Here is a 17,870-nt window from a genome sequence, read left to right as displayed (position 1 = left end):
TCAATTCTGTCAGTTTTTGGTATTGCATGTATTTTGGGTCTCTATTGGTCAGTATATGTTTATGACTGCTATATCGTCTTGATGGATAGACCCATTTATCATTATAAAATATCTTTTTTTCTCTCTGGTAACAATTTTTGTCTTAAATTCTGTTTTGTTTGATATTAGTATAGCCGTTTCATCTTTCAGTTATGGTTTTCATGGTATATCTTTTTCCATCCTTTAAAATTTCAACCTATTTGTGTCTGAATTTAAACTGTGTCTCATGCAGACATCATGTAGTTGGATTATGTTGTTTTATCTACAATGCCAATCTCTGCCTTTTTATTGGAGTATATATTTATATTTAATATAATTTTTGGTAAGGTAGGATTTATAGATGCCATTTTTCTATTTGCTTTCTATATGCCATATGCATTTTTGTTCCTCTATTTGTTCATTAATGTTTTCTTTTGTGTTAAATACATATTTTCTAATATGGCTTTTTAATTCTTTTTGTTGTTATTGTTTCATTTACTACATATTTTTTTTGTTATTTTCTTAGTGCTTGCCCTGTGGATTACAAGTAACATCTTAACAGTCTAGTTTGGATTAATACCAATTGAATTCAATAGTATATAAAAACCTTGCTTCTATATTGTTTCATCCCCACTCTCCTCCTCTGTACTATTATTGTCATGCAAATTACATGTTTATACACTGTATGCTGATCAACAGAGATTTATAATTGTTGCTTTATGTCTTTTAAATCAGATAGGAGAAAAAAAAGAGGTGCAAACAAAAATACATTTATACTGTCTTTTACAGTGACCTATGTTGTAACCTTTACATGTGCTCTTTATTTTTTAAATATGGGTTCAGTTATTATCCTTCATTTCACCCTGAAGGACTCCCTTTAGTATTTATTTTTAGGCCAGGTCTGCTAGTGATAGATTCTCTCAGTTTTTGTTTAGCTGGGAATATTTTATTTTTTTCCTAATTTCTGAAGGATAACTTTGATGCATATAGGATTCTTGGTTGACAGTCTTCTTATTTCTGTGTTTTGAATATGTCATCCTATTCCCTTCTGGCCTCCATGATTTCTGATGAGAAATCAGCTGGTAATCTTTCAAAGTTTTTTTTGTGTATATGATAATTTGCTTTTTTCTTGCTGCTTTCAGGATTCTCTGTCTTTGGCTTTCAACAGTTTGATTATGATATATCTGGGTGTGGGTCTCTGAGTTTATCTTATTTGTAGTTCCTTGAACTTCTTAGAAATGCAAGTTCATGTTTTTAATCAAATTTGGGAAGTTTTGGCAGTTATTTCTTCAAATACTCTTTTTTGATCCTCCTTCTCTCCTCCTTTCTGCAGCTCTCATTATGCTTGTGATGGTGCCTCACAGGTCTCTGAGGCCCTGACCATTTTTTAAATCATCCTTTTTTCTTTATTTTTCTCAGACTGGATAATTTCAATGGACCTATCTTCAAGTTTGCTGCTTTTTTCTACCTCCTCAAAACTTCTTTTAAGCCTCTTTGGTGCATTTTTCTTTTTCAGTTATTATACTTTTCAACTCCAGAATTTCTATTTTTTTCTTTTCAAGAATATTTCTGTCATGTTACTAACATTCTCTATTTAGTGAAATATCACTCTCATCCTTTCCTTTAGTTATTTGGATAGGTTTTCTTTACTTCTTTGAACATATTTAAAATAGCTGATTTAAAATCTTTGTAAGGTAAGTTCAATATTTGGGATCCCTCAGTGACAGCTTCTATTGACTGCTTTTTTTTTTCTTGTACTTTGAATGTCTTGTACTTTTTTTGTTGAAAACTGGGCATTTGAAATAACATACTATGGCAGCTCTGAAATTAGATTCTTGTCCCTTTCTAGGGTTGATTATTGTTTTTATTGTTGTTGCTGTTGTTCCTTTAGTGACTTTCCTGAACGAATCCTATGAAGTCTATATTCTTTGTCATAGGAGGCCCCTTAAGTCTCTGCTTGATTAGCTTAGTGGTAAACTAATTATTGTACAGAAATGTTCTTAGCCTGCTAAAACCAATAAACCTTCCAGTCTTTGCCAGTGGGGTTTGTTGTGTGCATGTTGGGTATGCCTTCAACTCTGCCTTAGCTTTCACTTCCTGCTTACAGAGCCTCAGGGTCAGTCTGATGAGTACCAAATGGAATGATAGTTTTGAAGAATACAAATGTAAGCTACTACTACATTTGTGGTCCTTTATCTGTCATTGTTCTCATACTATATTGTTTTCCCTTTGGAAGCACAGGCATTTCCTGACTTATAAACAGCTAACTTATATGTAAACAGCTACCTTTAATGCCTTAGACCTCACAACCACTGCCATGGGGCTCATGTTGAAAAAACAAATAAAAAAAAAAAAAGAACTTCGAATTTTGAGAAAATGTGTGGTTTCATAAAAAAAAAATTAAAAAAAAAGCTTCCAAAAATCAGAGATAGTTTGGGTAGTTTTTCTCAAAGGGAGATTCAGAGACTACCTGCATCAGAATTACTTGGGATACTTGTTAAAATTCAGCTTCCTGGCTCCATCTCAAAACTTTTGATTCAGTATATCTGGGGTAGAGTTCAGGAGTTTACATTTTTAACGAGCCACCTAGGTGATTCTGATGTACACTAATATCTGAGAAACTCCTTAGGGAAGATGATCCTGTAGGTACATTCACAGGAGGGACTGGGGCTCATGATGCAAATTGTGCTCAAACATTAATCGCTTCCCTTCACTGTATAATCTTTTTAAAATTTCACTTTTATATGCACTCAGATTCCACCAATTAGAGATTTATTTGCATCTATGAAGATTTTTTTAAATGGCTGGCAGTGTTAAAGGACTAACATTCACTCATGCCTTTAAAAAAATTAGTTTAATCAGATTGCATTTATCCAAACAACTGGCCAAGATTATTTAAAATGAGAGGAGAACATTTTATAAGTTTTTTTAAATTTTAAGACAGAGTAGATACTTTTCATGAAATTCAGAAGCCTCTAGGAGAAGAGAATAATGGACCCATGTTAATTTATGCAGTAAAACATGGGTGTGTGAGATTGGTGTGAGGAGGTAGAGAGTGTACTAGATGAATCAATGTGTACACCTGCCCATATCAAAATATTGTGCCTAGGGCTGGCCATACAACCAGATAGGGGAGGAAAATTATTTTCTTTCTTGTTCCTACTTCTAGTATTACCCTTTTTCTCGAGATCTAGAATTCAGGTCAGTATAACTGTATTAAGGAATGATATCAGCTGCACTAGAGTTAAATAGGTTTTCGAGGGTTGTCTGGAGATATAATCACCACCTAAACCATGTGGAAGGTTATCTTTATGGAAAAATGTCTTCTGGTTTCCAAATAACACACTTCCTAATGAACTTCATGAGGCTACCCTTGAGAGTTTGAGACTGGATCAGATCCAGATGTGTGATTTATCTGTGCTAATTTAAAATTCTAAGCTGATTTTCCCAACCATCTGTGTACTTTTAGGCCATTGCTCCTTGAGGAGTTTTGTGTTTAGGTAAAACAAACTCCGTATGGGAAAACAATTAGGGGAGTATAGATCCTTATACAATTTAATACATAAAAAAATGAAACCTGATTTTAAACATTATTTTATGTTTTAGGTTTTTATTGCTCTGAATCAAGAGATTCTCATCCCATCTCCCATTCAACCCAGGTTAGGTTACGGTATTCTGCCTCAGGTCTCAGAATTCTGTTAAAATAAGCGGACTCGTAAATCGCGTTTCTTATTTCCTTCAAGGTATTGCGCAGCGATGCACGGCCATCAAGTACCACTTTTCTCAGCCCATCCGCTTGCGAAACATTCCTTTTAATTTAACCAAGACCATACAGCAAGATGAGTGGCACCTGCTTCGTAAGTATTTCCAGGAGAGGTTCAGAGAGGAAATGGTGTCTTTCTGAACAAAATTCCCACCACCCCTCTCACATATGGACAGAAGGATGTTGTTCTTATCCTCTGTGAGCCTCTGGGCCCAATCAGATGTGGTCAGAGACTCAGAGGATCATTTCCCTATGCTGTGGACACAGTTTGCTTAAAAATAAAATGTGTGGAAACCTGGTATAATGTCTTGTGAGATAGTCTGCCCTGGTGGCATCTGTACACAGCTGCCTACTGAATCTTTTGTTTGCCGAGTTGTTGGGTGTAAGGACCTGCTGTACCCCTTGTCTTGTAAACCAAGGAGATTATACCTTAGGGGCTCTTATTTTTGTTTTGTATATACAATATTTATTTTAGCTACTGTGTTCATCTCCGACCTTTGTATTTCTGCTAAAATACCTTTATGAGTGTATGTCGTAATTTTCTCAGAGGGTGTCTCCATCTCAATGAAAGGAACTATTCTTTTTCACTGTCAGGAAAATGTGAAACTCTAGAAAGCATCATGCAGTGTGAAACTAAAGAGGGCTGATATTTACCTAAAAACTGTTGATTTAAGCTGCCTGATGATAGACAGCTCCCCCAAACAAAAAACTACTGTGAATTTTTTTGGTCTTTGCCCCCATCAGAGGTTGACGTTGTCATTTTCCAATGAAATAAGCAACAAGGACTTCAGGATCTTGTTTGGTGACCAAAGCCACTGTAGAAAACTAATCAGAGTCTCTCATTCTGTAAGTAAATCTCTCTGCGGATTAAAAGGCTCTGTTCTGAATCTCAAACACATAAATGGAAGCTCTTATGATATTGCCAGAGCAGTGGTCTAATATACATATTATGGCAGGCAACTTTAAGACTTAATCATCTTTCCAGAGAGCCATGTAGTTACTGGCTCAGGTCAGGGGAGAAAAGATCATCATAGGAGCCTGAAAAAGAACCTTAGCTCTTTAATAGTTTGTACCTTGTGATTGCCCAGCAAGGCAATATTTGAAGATTCTTCTTTTAATCCTTTTTGGAGTTCTCATGGAAAGATGCTTTTAGCAGTCTCATGCATGTCTATTTCTAAGAAAGTCACACTTGGTGATCTGTAGCACATTTACTATATAAGCTTAACATGACTGGTACTAATGCAAATCCCATGTGGATTATATCTGAACCTTGTGCCTTTTCAGAGTCACAGAAAATAGACTATCACTCAAACCATAGGAAATTTGGGAGGCTGTAAGATAATGGTGACTGAACCATACTACATTTCCCCTGCTCAGATGTGGCTGTCTCAAAAACTACTTATACCCTTAACATTAAACTCAGCATCTTTAAATTATCACTGCTCCTGACCCCTTATTCATTGGTGTCCACATTTCTTCTTCTAGGCAGAAATACTCTCTTTTAATTTGGATGCTCTGAGTGGGAAATGAGAAATCCCTCTTTAAAAAAGGGATGGTCTCTCTGTGGCTAAGATGCTAAGAGCAAGACTGGAAGCTACTGTAATCCGTCCTCCATGAAGCCACCCCTAAGCTGCCCAGGAGCCACACAAACACACAATAAAGTGATGGCTGCATGGGCACTTTCACTTTAGCAGAGCAGCCCACACTTCAAACAGTGTGATCTGCACCTTGTCTTGGCCCCATGTGTACACAGGTGTGGATGATCCACGCATTTGCCCAGACCTGTTACCTGGCCTTGGGGGCAGCAGATGTATGCTTGGGATGTGTTGTTTTAAGAAGGGTGATTGAAATTTAGCTAACAATTTTTAAAGTTAGTTTTGTTAAAAAAAAAAATCCTTTGAGATGGAGCTGCAAGGTAAATAGAAAAGATTCAAAAGCATTTTTTTAAAAAAGAAGGAAGAAAATAGAAAAAGTAAAATAGCTGGAAGGTAGGCAAGGTGAGTGCTGGTTTAGCAGTTGGAGGCAACGTGTGTCCAGATACACATAGTCAGCCTACCTCTTGGTTTTGTCAGGGAGGTGGGGAAAGAGCTGGATTTCTGGCTCAGTGATCACAGTTGTGTTTTTGCAATAGACCAAACTAGACAGTTGGGCCACTGTATAGTGGAGACTATGTAGTGGAGACTCATCCTATTGGACTAGTACTTCCTTCACCTGGGTAAATGGATGCCCAGGCTGTGGGATCTATGCTTTAGGGGAGAAGGCATTTCTGAGCAGATGTTTCAGAGGAAAGGGTGTTTATGAGCACATGTATCCTGTGTGCACTTTACACCACTGTTCCACTCACCACAATTGCCTTTGCTTTCTCAAATCCTTTTTGAAAATAGACCGGAGTAGATGTAAATGAAGAAGTAAATAACTGGCATCTGTGGTGATCAGATAAAACCCTATTTCACAATAGCTTTTTTAGGCTCTTTCTCCAAAGCCAGATTAAGTACAGCCATTACCATGGTGGTAACCTACATTTCTTTTTTTCCCCCTTTTAAAATTTCAATAGTTTTTGGGGTACAGGTGGTTTTTGGTTAACCTACATTTCTATTGTTCTGTTAAGGCTAACAGATATTTCTCAGACCCACCTCACTCTTTGTTTAAGTCATTTGACGTCTGTTACTCAGGTCTATCCTGGGCTTGTCCTCTAGTCTATTCTCCACTTGGTGTGGACTTCTCCATGGAATCAGAGAGGGTACAGTCTGACCCTCCATTGGTTACACCCCATCAGTCCTCTTATGGAATACCTGGGAAGAGTATTCCCTAAGCCTCCTCGTCCTGTGGGCTCTAAGCCTGTCCATGTAACTTACTAATTTTCACAATGTGTACAAAGCCTTAATTCTCTAATTCTTAATGACTTTCCTGAATTCTGATTGTGAATGTCTGTGTCTGTTTTGAGATTAGATTTAAGAAGAATCACTGCTGGCTTCCTCGGCATGGCCGTAGCCGTCCTTCTCTGCGGCTGCATTGTGGCCACAGTCAGTTTCTTCTGGGAGGAGAGCTTGACCCAGCACGTGGCTGGACTCCTGTTCCTCATGACAGGTAGGCTGCATGCCTCAGGCCGTCTGTCCCAGCCAAGGTGAAGGCTGCTCTGCATGCAGCTAGCTAGTGTCGCTTTGTTATCTCCCTGTTAATTTTGTTTTCACTGTCAGAAAAGCAACCAGAAGGTCATTTTGGCTTTGCTGGAAAATACAGAATTTAAGGAAAACAACAGTGTGAGAAATGCATCCTCTATATCCCCATTGTGGCCTGTTAGTAGGTTGGATGGAAGTGTCTTGGGTTTAATCTCTATATGAGCCCATTCTGTTTTTTTGCTGTACTTTCTTTTTTCTTTTTTGTTTTTTTGAGATGGAGTCTCACTCTCACCCAGGCTGGAGTGTAGTGGTGCGATCTTGGCCCACTGCAACCTCTGTCTCCTGGGTTCAAGTGATTCTCCTCCCTCAGCCTCCTGAGTAGCTGGGACTACAGGCATGTGCCACCACACCTGGCTAATTTTTGTATTTTTAGTAGGGTTTCACCATGTTGGCCAGGCTGGTCTCGAAATCCTGACCTCAGGTGATCTGCCTGCCTCAGCCTCCCAAAGTGCTGGGATTACAGGCAAGAGCCACCACACCCCACCTTCTGTTCCTTCTTTCATACTGTGCCCCAAACCCTGGCCTGGACTCTTGGCAAACATGGACCATTGCTTATGAGGTGCCCTCAAAGACAGAGGGGGATAGATCAGCACAACCCATGCCCCGGCTGGATGTCAATTCAAAGCATGCTTTAGTGATGGTGTCATTTTTACATACACAACACTCATTCATTTTACTCCACAGATATCTTTTGAGGACTTACTATGTACGAGGCACTGCTGTGAGTGCTAAAGACACACAATGAATAAGGCAGGCAAAATCCTTGTTCATTTTTATTGTGGAGAGACATAAACAATGATTTGTGGTAGTGATAAAAGCTGTGAAGAAAAGAAACAGGGTGAAATAGGGACTCAGGGAAGATCTTGCTGAGGTGGCGATTTCGGAGCTAATTCGTGAGAAGCAGCCGGTGGTAGGAAGAGCGTAGCAGACGGAGGAAACCACCAGTGCCAAACCTGAGAGAAGCGGCCAGTGGGGCTGGAGGGAGTGAGGGACAGGATAGTATCACATGAGGTGGGGGAAGTGGACAGTGGCCAAAGCGTCAGGGTTTTGTTGGTCATGGTGGAGAGCTTGGATTTGAAGCTAAGGGTGACAGACGCCACTAGAAGGTTTGAAGCAAAGGAGTGACTTGATTTTTAAAGAAGGGATTGGAAAGATGGGGGGTGTGGAGACAGGGCTAGGATTTTTTTTACTAACAGCTAAAGGGTAGTTTTGTCTAAAAAGGTGCCAGGTGCTGAGTTGATGGCTAACACTGACCGAAGGTAGCTTCAGGGAAGAAATCTTTCCTTTCTTCTCCTCCTTCACAGAAAACTCATGTATTAATGATTAGTGAATGCCACATTAGCTGGGCATTAACAGTTTCACACAGTATACTCAGCAACAGAACTAATATTCCCCGAGATAGATAGCCATTTTAAATAGGCTTATTTCCACTTGCTTGGAATTCTGTTATTCAAGTGACGATGCCTAGATTTTCTTGCACTTCTCACTGTAATGGGTCACTTAATTAAGCCTGCGTTAACAGGAGGCAGCCACACCCCACCGGGGCTGACACTGTTTGCTGACTGTCTGTCTCTGAGCGTTGACGGGTAGGGGGTACTTTGCCCTCTGGCATGTTCAACCACCCTGCAGCCTTAAGGAACCCACATCACAGGCAGGGATCCTTCCTTCTAACTCCCACTCACCCCTATCCCACTGCACGAAATGGTGCTGCAATTGGCAGTGATCTGGAATGTGGGGCATCATCACCAGCATCCTGGAACATTCAGAAGTCACATGGATGCTGCCTAGTTCTGAGCAGAAAACCAATTTAGGTTTTCTAGATTTTGGTGAATACACAGTGGCCACCAGGACTGTAGCACAGGGAGGCTAAAATGTTAGTTTCTGAGGTTTTAGAGGGGGATTTGGACCCTCAAGACCAGCCACTGTGTTCCTGCCCAAGGGATGCATTTAAAATCCAAATTATAGAGTAAAGCAGACGAGGGCAGCAAAGAATCAGAGAGGACTGCACTGCACAGAGGATTCCTTTACACCTCTGCTGGGGCTTAATGGTTATTTAAAAATCTCCCCCGTTTTCTTCTCTCCCTTTATTTAAGCCCCCATTTCTCTGACTCTTGTCTCCATAAATATCAAAGAGGTACAGATGTGTTGCCTCCCAACCCTGGAAAGGCCCCATAACACTCCCCTTGTCAGGAAAATGGGGGATGCTCTGGAGTGGACAAAAGCCTCAGTAGGAGGACTTTTTAAAGGATACTTTAAATATATGTACTGCCTGAATAGTTTAGTATGCTCTTAGAAAATGAAACAATTGTTAGAACTAAAATAAATTACAAGACCATGAAAGCCTACTGAGTGCTCCTTGGGAGACTGAGGGGCCAGTCTGGTTTTAAATGAAAGGAAGTTGAAGGTTCAATGGCAGGTGGGCACAGAGGAGAGGCAGTAGTTTCCTGGGCCAGCTCCACCTCTCCCTGTTCTCAGCCCTTATTTTGGATCCATGTGTGGATTGTACCTCTGGACCAGAGGAGCTCAGGGGTCCTCAGGATCGATCACGGGAAGCTCCTATGTAATTGTTAGGCAACATCAAAATATGCAAAGCAATAGCCACAACAGAAACCACCACCACCAACAACAAAAACCCAAACAATAAACTTGAAGTTTGATGACCAGTTCTGAAGGACTAACAGATACAACCTAACATTGTTAACATTGTTCTGTTGTTTTGTTTTGGTTGCCCAAACAACGTTTTTGAAATTAAGGGGGAATCCACTTACAGACCTCATCACCTGAAAACAAAACAACCTTTTTTCAATATTTCCTTTATTTTGGACCAAATCTTTCCATGTATTTGCTTCACTGTAAAAAAACAAGAAAGGAAAAGGAAGGAGAAGAAAGGGGAGGGGATGGAAGAGGGGAGAGGAGGAGCATGGAGTGGATATGCTATGCTGGATTCACCTGTTCTGTTGCTGTGGGATTTAGGGGGGTTTGTTTTGTTTTTGTTACTACAAATAATGCCTTGAAATTTCCTTTGCAAACACTGAGACAACCATGTCAATCTATTGCATGAGATAAATTAGCTGTAGAACGTTCACATGCAGTAGGAGATGAGAGCAAAAAAAGGGTTAAAAGAATCGATTTTAATTAAGCAGAATGTCTTTAGCCACTCAAGTCAGCATCCTTCCCACAGATTTTTGATGCTAAACTTAGCCCCTTCTAATGCTCTGCCATCTTCATTCTGTGCCTGAACTTATTAGCTAAACCTTCAAATGAAGAACATCAACCATGTGACAGGTTGGCTGGTTAAAATGGAAACTCTGAAACGATATTTCTCCTTCTGCCTTATTGATTGCACACAGACAGGTCTTGATTACCACATGTGACACAGCAGCCCTGCTGACTGTCGATGCACATCTGGAGCCAGGTCTCACCCCCCTTCCTCTTCCCTAGGGCCATGCAAGGGCCCTCCCAGAGAGCCGGGGGCAGCCTGCACATCTCCCACCGGCCTTGAATTTAGACTTTGGATGTCACACCCTCTGAGGTTACACACACACAGGCACAGAAGCATACACAGGTGACTGAGGGAATAAGACTCTTATCTTCCAGCTTTAAGCTTCTGCCCATTACTAGATTATACTGCTTTCAGTGTACTGTGAATGAATATTTCCACCTACATTATTAAGTGATGCATTCTATTAGATGGGTATAATATATACTTATTATAATTTAAGTTATAAATCTTTTAAAAGGTTATTCAGTGCAAACATTTTAAAACACTTTTTAAGGTCTCTGTTGTAGGATTTTTAGTATTTTTTAATTCACCAGGAGTCTTAAAAATTGGATAAAGCTTGGGCCTCCCTTGGTGGGGGTCTCACTGCTCACCAAATTCATTCACCTTCACAGGCTGTGCCTTGAGTGGCCAACTGGAAGATCACACACAGCATGAGACAATCCCTTCCTGACAGCAGAGACAGAGAAGACAGAGTCCAGGCAGCCCTAGCAGAGCTCCAGGGACAGTTAACACCCACCCACACTGGTTATTCATTCTTTTGTTTCAATGAATCCAAATTTTTTTTAAAAAAAGACTCAGCCATGGTAGGTGTATTGAATTATCTAGATTATCCATTGATTATGACATGAAACTACAGGTCCATGATACTTTTTCTATAACCTTGGGGGCCAGGTGTGTTTTGTAATTCAGGATTTACAAATTTTTATTTTAGAAGAGTAACACGGTGCATATATCCTGTGTTATTTAACACCCTCTGCAAGGTCTGGGGTGGCATCTTGAAATCAAATACATTAATATTCCTGTAGCTAAACATACGAATATTCACACTAAATGGGATCAATAAGAACTAGAATAGCCTGTGTCAGACCAGGCCAGGATTTGCCACTACAGAGATTGCTTCAATCTTTCAGAAAATGATTGGATGCTTTTGGGATTTAGGAATTGCATTGTGTGTGTGTGTGTGTGTGTGTGTGTGTGTGTGTGTGTGTGTGTGTGTGTAAGAGTTTGTTTCTCTCTGTTAGTTCTGCCAGTCAGTTAGGACAATATAGGAATGGCTTTTTGAGTAATCTGTGTGCAAACTAGCATGAGGCATTTGAAGGAAGACCAAAGAGATCAGAACGATGGGCAGGCCATCTTTTGAAGGAGCAGGGGAAAAAAATCAATGTTTACGCCTTTGGGTGTTGTAGTTACATTATTTATCAAGCAGGCTAAACAGGGTGAAGCAACTTCCACTCCTTTCAGTCTTTTAAGCACATTAAAAAATGGTGGTCAAAAGCGTGGGCCCCGTTACCCTAATTACATCTTACCAGCCGGCACCATGAAGATTTTAGGGTAGGAAATTAGATTGATGATTGCAAGGATGATAGCATAAATTTACTTCTGTCCTGATGTGAAAATATCCCTTCTAGCCCTAGAATTCTGTGATATCGTGGTATCTTCTAATTAGGAATATTGGCAGAAAACCTTTTAATATTTTATAAGAAAAGTAGTTGCATGCAGAGCTTGTCAGGAAACCAGTAATTTATTCACTTTTTTGAAGATGCTGCCAGCAGTAGTAAGGACCGAGCTCAGGACTCAGGAACCTCTCTCTCTCTCTCTCTGGGGGACACTAGCTGGCTGAAGAGTATCAGCTAGGCAGGGGAGAAGTGGAAAGGAAGGGAAAGCCTCAGAGAAGAATGGAGGAGAGGCCACCTTTCTCCCCATGGATCTTCAGGAAGGACCATTAGATTTTGAACTTTCTGAATGCAGAGGTGATACCTTATTAATCCTTCCATACTCCTTTCGCATACCTTGCATTAATTAGATTGCTGCCAATGAAAATGCAGCATTATCAGAAATAACTTGCTACATAGGTAATCCCTACTTGGGGTAATTTGTGATGAACCAACTCTTAAGTTGGTAGAACTCAACGTATTGCAGAATTCAGTTTCGTTCAGGTTTTCTTCACTCCATGTGCTCAGCTCTGTTGGACTCCATGCAGAACTTACGGGAAGTCTAAGAGATCCCTATGACCTTTTCCTGAGATGCACAGAGGAAAGTAGAGTGGAGAGAATGCTTGAAGTTCCTGACCACATCAATGTTGAACTGAGTCCAGTTATGACCAAGAAGAGCTCATGAAACTAAACTATCTCTAATATACCAGAACTAGGCTTGGGACATGGTAGATACTCGATAAATAATTGCTGAATAACTTATTGAGTAACACTTAGAATAGCACAATCTTGCCAAAACCTATAAAAAAGCTAAAAATATATTTCATGCATGAGTACAAACACACACATACCCACACGTGTGTGGAATGTTATGGGGTGAGTTGTGTCCCCTGAAATACCCTTGTTGATGTCTTTGTCCCCTACCTCAGAACGTGACAGTATTTGGAAATAGGGTCTTTAAAGAGAAAATTAAGTTAAAATGAGGTGATATGGATGGGCCCTAACTAAATATGACTGGTGTCCTTATAAGGAGATTTGGTCATGGTGACAGAGGAGAGACTATGTGAAGACACAGGGAGAAGATGGCCATTGACAAGCCAAGGAGAGAGTCCTCAGTTTAAAAAGCCAACCCCGCTGACACCTTGATCTTAGACTGTAGCCTCTACAATTGTGAGAAAACAAATTTCTGTTGTTTAAGCCACCCAGTCTGTGGTACTTTGTTTTGGCAGCTCTGGCAAACTCACACATATGAGTACTATAAGACATGTATGTGGAACCTGAAATAGAATTCCACACTCTCAACATTGACCTAAAACTATTAATCCAGCTACAGTAAGAATGCTTTCATCATTTCAAACAACTCTTTTTCTTGAAGCCTTTGAATTTAGGATTTTTTGTTTTGTTTTTTAAAATATCTTGAATGGGTTAGGCTTCTTTTACAAAAGCTTGTTGGAAAAGTTGGAAACAATGCTTCTCTCCTCTTAGTACATTTCCTTGTAATCATCACACATTCCTGCCCATCTCACAAATCATTGTGGTGGCAGCTATGCATGTGCAAACATTCTTAGAAATGCGAGGGTCTGAAAATGAAGAGCTCCTAGATATGGTTTTCTTGTCATTCTTTCCTGCCCTGCTTTCCTCTTACTTACTAAGAACAACTTCGAGAGCACTTTGGAAGGAGAAGAGATGTTACAGAAGGGCAAGCTATAGGGGCATTTGTGGGAAGGGGGATGGAGAGAGGGGACGTATTTTTGGGCTGATAGGCCTCCTCTCCACCACGCTCAGCTGAATGAGTAAAGGCAACAAGAAATAAAACAAGTCTGCATCAAAGTTTGATGCGTGCCCTGTTCCAAAAAAAAACTTAACTGGCATAGAGATGCCACTTAAATTAATACAAATAAATAAAGTAAGACAAAGGGACAATCAGGTTTCCGAGGCAAGATGGATCCAAGAGTGAGATTAGAAGCCAAAAGCATGCCATGAAATCCCATACTTTTGCTCATGGTGGGCTATAGATTTAGCTTTAGGGAGCTTCAGTGCTCTGGCAACTTGGATAAAGAAAAATTCTGTTAATGACATCATTCACAGTGTCCATGAGGTAAGCACAAATCAATTCCCCAGGAAAAGCACAACCATCCATGACATTGAGAGCAGAGAGAAATCATTCTGGTTAAATCCCCAGATTAGATTGTTTCTTGTAATTCTTTTCTATTCAGTATGAACCGGTGGTTTAATGATAGAATTCATGTCATCAAAAGCAATTTTATGGGGTTGGCAGGGGAGAGGAGCTAATAAAAGAAATGTTAAGTGTAAAATCAGAGGGAGTATATACAGAAAGATAGATACATAGGACATTCCATTTTCATTTAATTGCAAAAGCTGAGTACTAGATTCACTAGGAAGTTTTAATAAATATTCTTGTTTCATGTTTCATTTTGGAATAACAGAATCACAGAAATTTGACACTCTTAGGGACTTCAGTAATCAAGTTTCCCACTCTTTTTTTCCCTAGACGAAGAAACCAAGGCTCAGAGAGGTTAGGTAATTTCAAGTTTGCACAGTGTGTAGTAGAGCTGGAAACTAGAATACTTATTTCTCACATCCCAACCCAATGCACTTGGACATCAAAGGATGCTTAAAAGTCTAGGTTTGAACTCAAGCTTTCATAGGTCATTAAAACAATGTTACTTGTAAAAATGCTTGCTTTTAGGCATTCAGCTATGTGCAAACAGCTAAATGCAGAATAAAGTTGTTTTTCCTGTGAAGAGGTCATTGTTCTATTATTCTATTTTACTTGTTGATGCTCCAAAGATTATTTTTTCTAACTGCCTATTGTTCTATTACCAGCATTTATTAAAAGGGCTTTGTTATATATAAAAACTCCCTTTGTTTTGGTGCCAGTGAAAACATTTGTGTAGATCTAAGAACATTTGCTTTTCACAAGGTTTGAGAAAAGTGGAGTATTCTTTTTTGAATGGTCCATTACTTTATGAAAGAATTATTTCCATCTTGATTTTTCTCTTTGAGAACTCAAAGTGATATGTTTGCTGTAATAAATTGGAGCAAGAAGTCAGAAGAAAAGATTTTATCCTTTTTAGTAAAACAGAATCACTTTAGAGTTTAAATGCAGAATTAAGCAAAGAGTAGGAAATATCAAATTATTTCAGATCAAGTGTCCTTTTAATTTAGAACATTTATTGTCTAAGTGCACATTTGGAAGCGGATTCAGGCAGCGTGCTCTTACATGATTTGAATGGAGGCAGAATTCTAACACTTTAAAGATGGCATTAAGGTGGTCTTTATTTCCTCCAAATTGCTGCCTGCCTTGAATTTGTTTTTCTGCTAGCGTTTCTAATCTCCAAAGCTATAGGTTAAAAAAGGGTGGTGGGTAGAGGGCGGGGAGCTTTGAATGGGTTGGAGAGGTAATCTGCTACTTTTAGCTCTCTCTTTTCAGTTTCAAAATCTGTGTCTCTGTTTCCAGTGGAGATGCTACATGTATCCCTAAGGATGCCAACGGAATTTTCCAGTCAATAAATGTTATCTCTGTTGTATACAGGGATAAACCAGACTATGAAGAAGAGATGTGTAGGATTCAGAACAGAACTGGACATTCTGATACTTGATTGGGTGCCAGTTTCTGTTTTTATTACTCACCACATTCTGATCCTCTGCCTATCCAAAAGGAGCATCTTGAGGGTCCATTGTGGTGGAATAGAAGCACCTATATCCACATGAATTGAGTACTAAAAATCCTGTGTTTGGAGCTTATGAAGCATTTTTAAAATCAGTCCTGATTTTAGTGTTGCAGAAGGAAAATTACACACACATGGATTGGTCTAAAAAGCAAAGTTTTGGGTCTGTCCATGTTCCTTATGTCACTCCAATTGCCTCCATTTTGAATGGTTGAAATGGATGATCTCCTTGCTCAGCTATTTTACATCAATTCCATATTGTTGGACTTAATGTATACTATTTAAAAGCATTCATTCATTGAAAAAAACCATTTGTTGAGGCCCTGGTATATGTAAGACTGTGCCTTAACAAAAAAGATTTAGCTACTTGTATGAATTCATCTAAAATATTATTTAAGGCAACATGATAAATATTTATGATAATGTTAATTGAAAAAGAAAGCAGATGTTGTATAACGATTACAACAGAATAACTATGAAATTAGGTGGAGAGCGAAGGAAAATGAAAACTATTTTGTGCTTGATTTGAGTGATTATAGAAGTTTTTCTCTTAAAAATAGAACTTTTGTTGTTTTTAAGAATAAAAAAAGAATTCCAATATATATAACCATTCGAATTAGGTAATTCTGAATAATTCAGGTTATCAGAATTTTCCTGTCTTTTTCACTCCTGCGTCTCCATTCCCTAGTGTAGGGTCTGGCACACAGAAGTTTTGCCAATGTTTGTCAAATGAATTAATTGAAGTAAAATAATTATGGATCATTTGTGTGACTGCCTCAATTTGGAGTGACTGCCTCAATGGTTGATCTGATTTTCATAAAGGCTTGTCTGGCATTTGTCTTGTAACAGGCAAACTCTAACTAATCATTCTGTTCTCTTTGTATTATTTATAGGGATATTTTGCACCATTTCCCTCTGTACTTATGCCGCCAGTATCTCGTATGATTTGAACCGGCTCCCAAAGCTAATTTATAGCCTGCCTGCTGATGTGGAACATGGTTACAGCTGGTCCATCTTTTGCGCCTGGTGCAGTTTAGGCTTTATTGTGGCAGCTGGAGGTCTCTGCATCGCTTATCCGTTTATTAGCCGGACCAAGATTGCACAGCTAAAGTCTGGCAGAGACTCCACGGTATGACTGTCCTCACTGGGCCTGTCCACAGTGCGAGCGACTCCTGAGGGGAACAGCGCGGAGTTCAGGATTCCAAGCACAAAGCGGTCTTTTACATTCCAATCTGTTGCTTGCCAGCCCTTTCTGGATTACTGATAGAAAATCATGCAAAACCTCCCAACCTTTCTAAGGACAAGACTACTGTGGATTCAAGTGCTTTAATGACTATTTATGCGTTGACTGTGAGAATAGGGAGCAGTGCCATGGGACATTTCTAGGTGTAGAGAAAGAAGAAACTGCAATGGAAAAATTTGTATGATTTCCATTTATTTCAGAAAGTTTGTATGTAACAATTACCTGAGAGTCATTTCTACTTGCTAAAGGATTCGTAACAAAGCGAGTATAATTTTCTTGTCATTGTATCATGCTTGTTAAATTTTAATGCAGCATCTTCAGAACTTGTCCTGATGGTGTCTTATTGTGTCAGCACCAAATATTTGTGCATTATTTGTGGACGTTCCTTGTCACAGGAAGATTCTTCTTCTGTTGCCTTATTGTTTTTTTTTTTTTAAGTCTCTTCTCTGTCTTTGTATTGGAATCGAAATCATAAGATAAACAGATCAAACGTGCTTAAGAGCTAACTCGTGACACTATGCAGTATTGTTTGAAGACCTGTTGTTCAACCTCTGTCTCTTTATGTTAACTGGATTTCTGCATTAAATGACTGCCCCCTTGTTAATGTGGGTGTGTTTTCCTATGTCTTTTAGCTGTGTCAACAGGTCTCCCTAGCCATAAGGACAGATGAAAACTCTGTTGTTTTAATAAGACTCTTATTAAGACTTAATAATTGATTCATTTCAATTAGGTTGGGCATTATTATCTTTTGTAGCAACCACGCACTTGCTATTGACAAAAGATGTCATTTTCAAACTTGTTTTTAAACCTTCCTATACTATTTAAAATTTTCTTCTCCTTCTCCTTCTCTTTTTCTCTCTTTTTCCCCTCTCTCTTCCTCTTCCTCCCCTGTTTACCATCTGCCTGGTATGTATCCAGTCATAAGGATACATGGTCTCTGTTTTTGTTCTTGGACCTCCTAAAGCAGCGATTTTCAACCTTGGCTGCTCAGAGTCACCTGGTGAAGTCTTCAGCTGTACCTAAACAGGGCCTCATCCCAG

At 39.4% G+C, this 17,870-nt stretch overlaps 1 protein-coding gene across 3 annotated transcripts in view; it reads left to right on the top strand.

Annotated features, from left to right (window-relative positions):
• The window catches only part of TMEM178A (transmembrane protein 178A), a 52,748-nt gene extending 35,314 nt beyond the window's left edge, over window positions 1–17,434 (top strand). For 2 of the 3 annotated variants that reach the window (XM_034952988.3, XM_057301319.1), the window contains exons 2-4: window positions 3,762–3,875; window positions 6,731–6,868; window positions 16,481–17,434. In XM_034952988.3, coding sequence (XP_034808879.1) covers window positions 3,762–3,875; window positions 6,731–6,868; window positions 16,481–16,722 — 494 coding nt within the window. In that variant the 3' untranslated portion in view covers window positions 16,723–17,434. The remainder of the gene's footprint in view (window positions 1–3,761; window positions 3,876–6,730; window positions 6,869–16,480) is intronic. The other variant, XM_034952989.3, reaches the window with a different exon arrangement.
• The last annotated feature ends 436 nt before the right edge of the window (window positions 17,435–17,870 follow it).

Source organism: Pan paniscus, chromosome 12 (genome assembly GCF_029289425.2).
Source record: "Pan paniscus chromosome 12, NHGRI_mPanPan1-v2.0_pri, whole genome shotgun sequence".
Lineage (NCBI taxonomy): Eukaryota > Metazoa > Chordata > Mammalia > Primates > Hominidae > Pan > Pan paniscus.
This window is presented reverse-complemented; position numbering and strand designations above follow the sequence as displayed.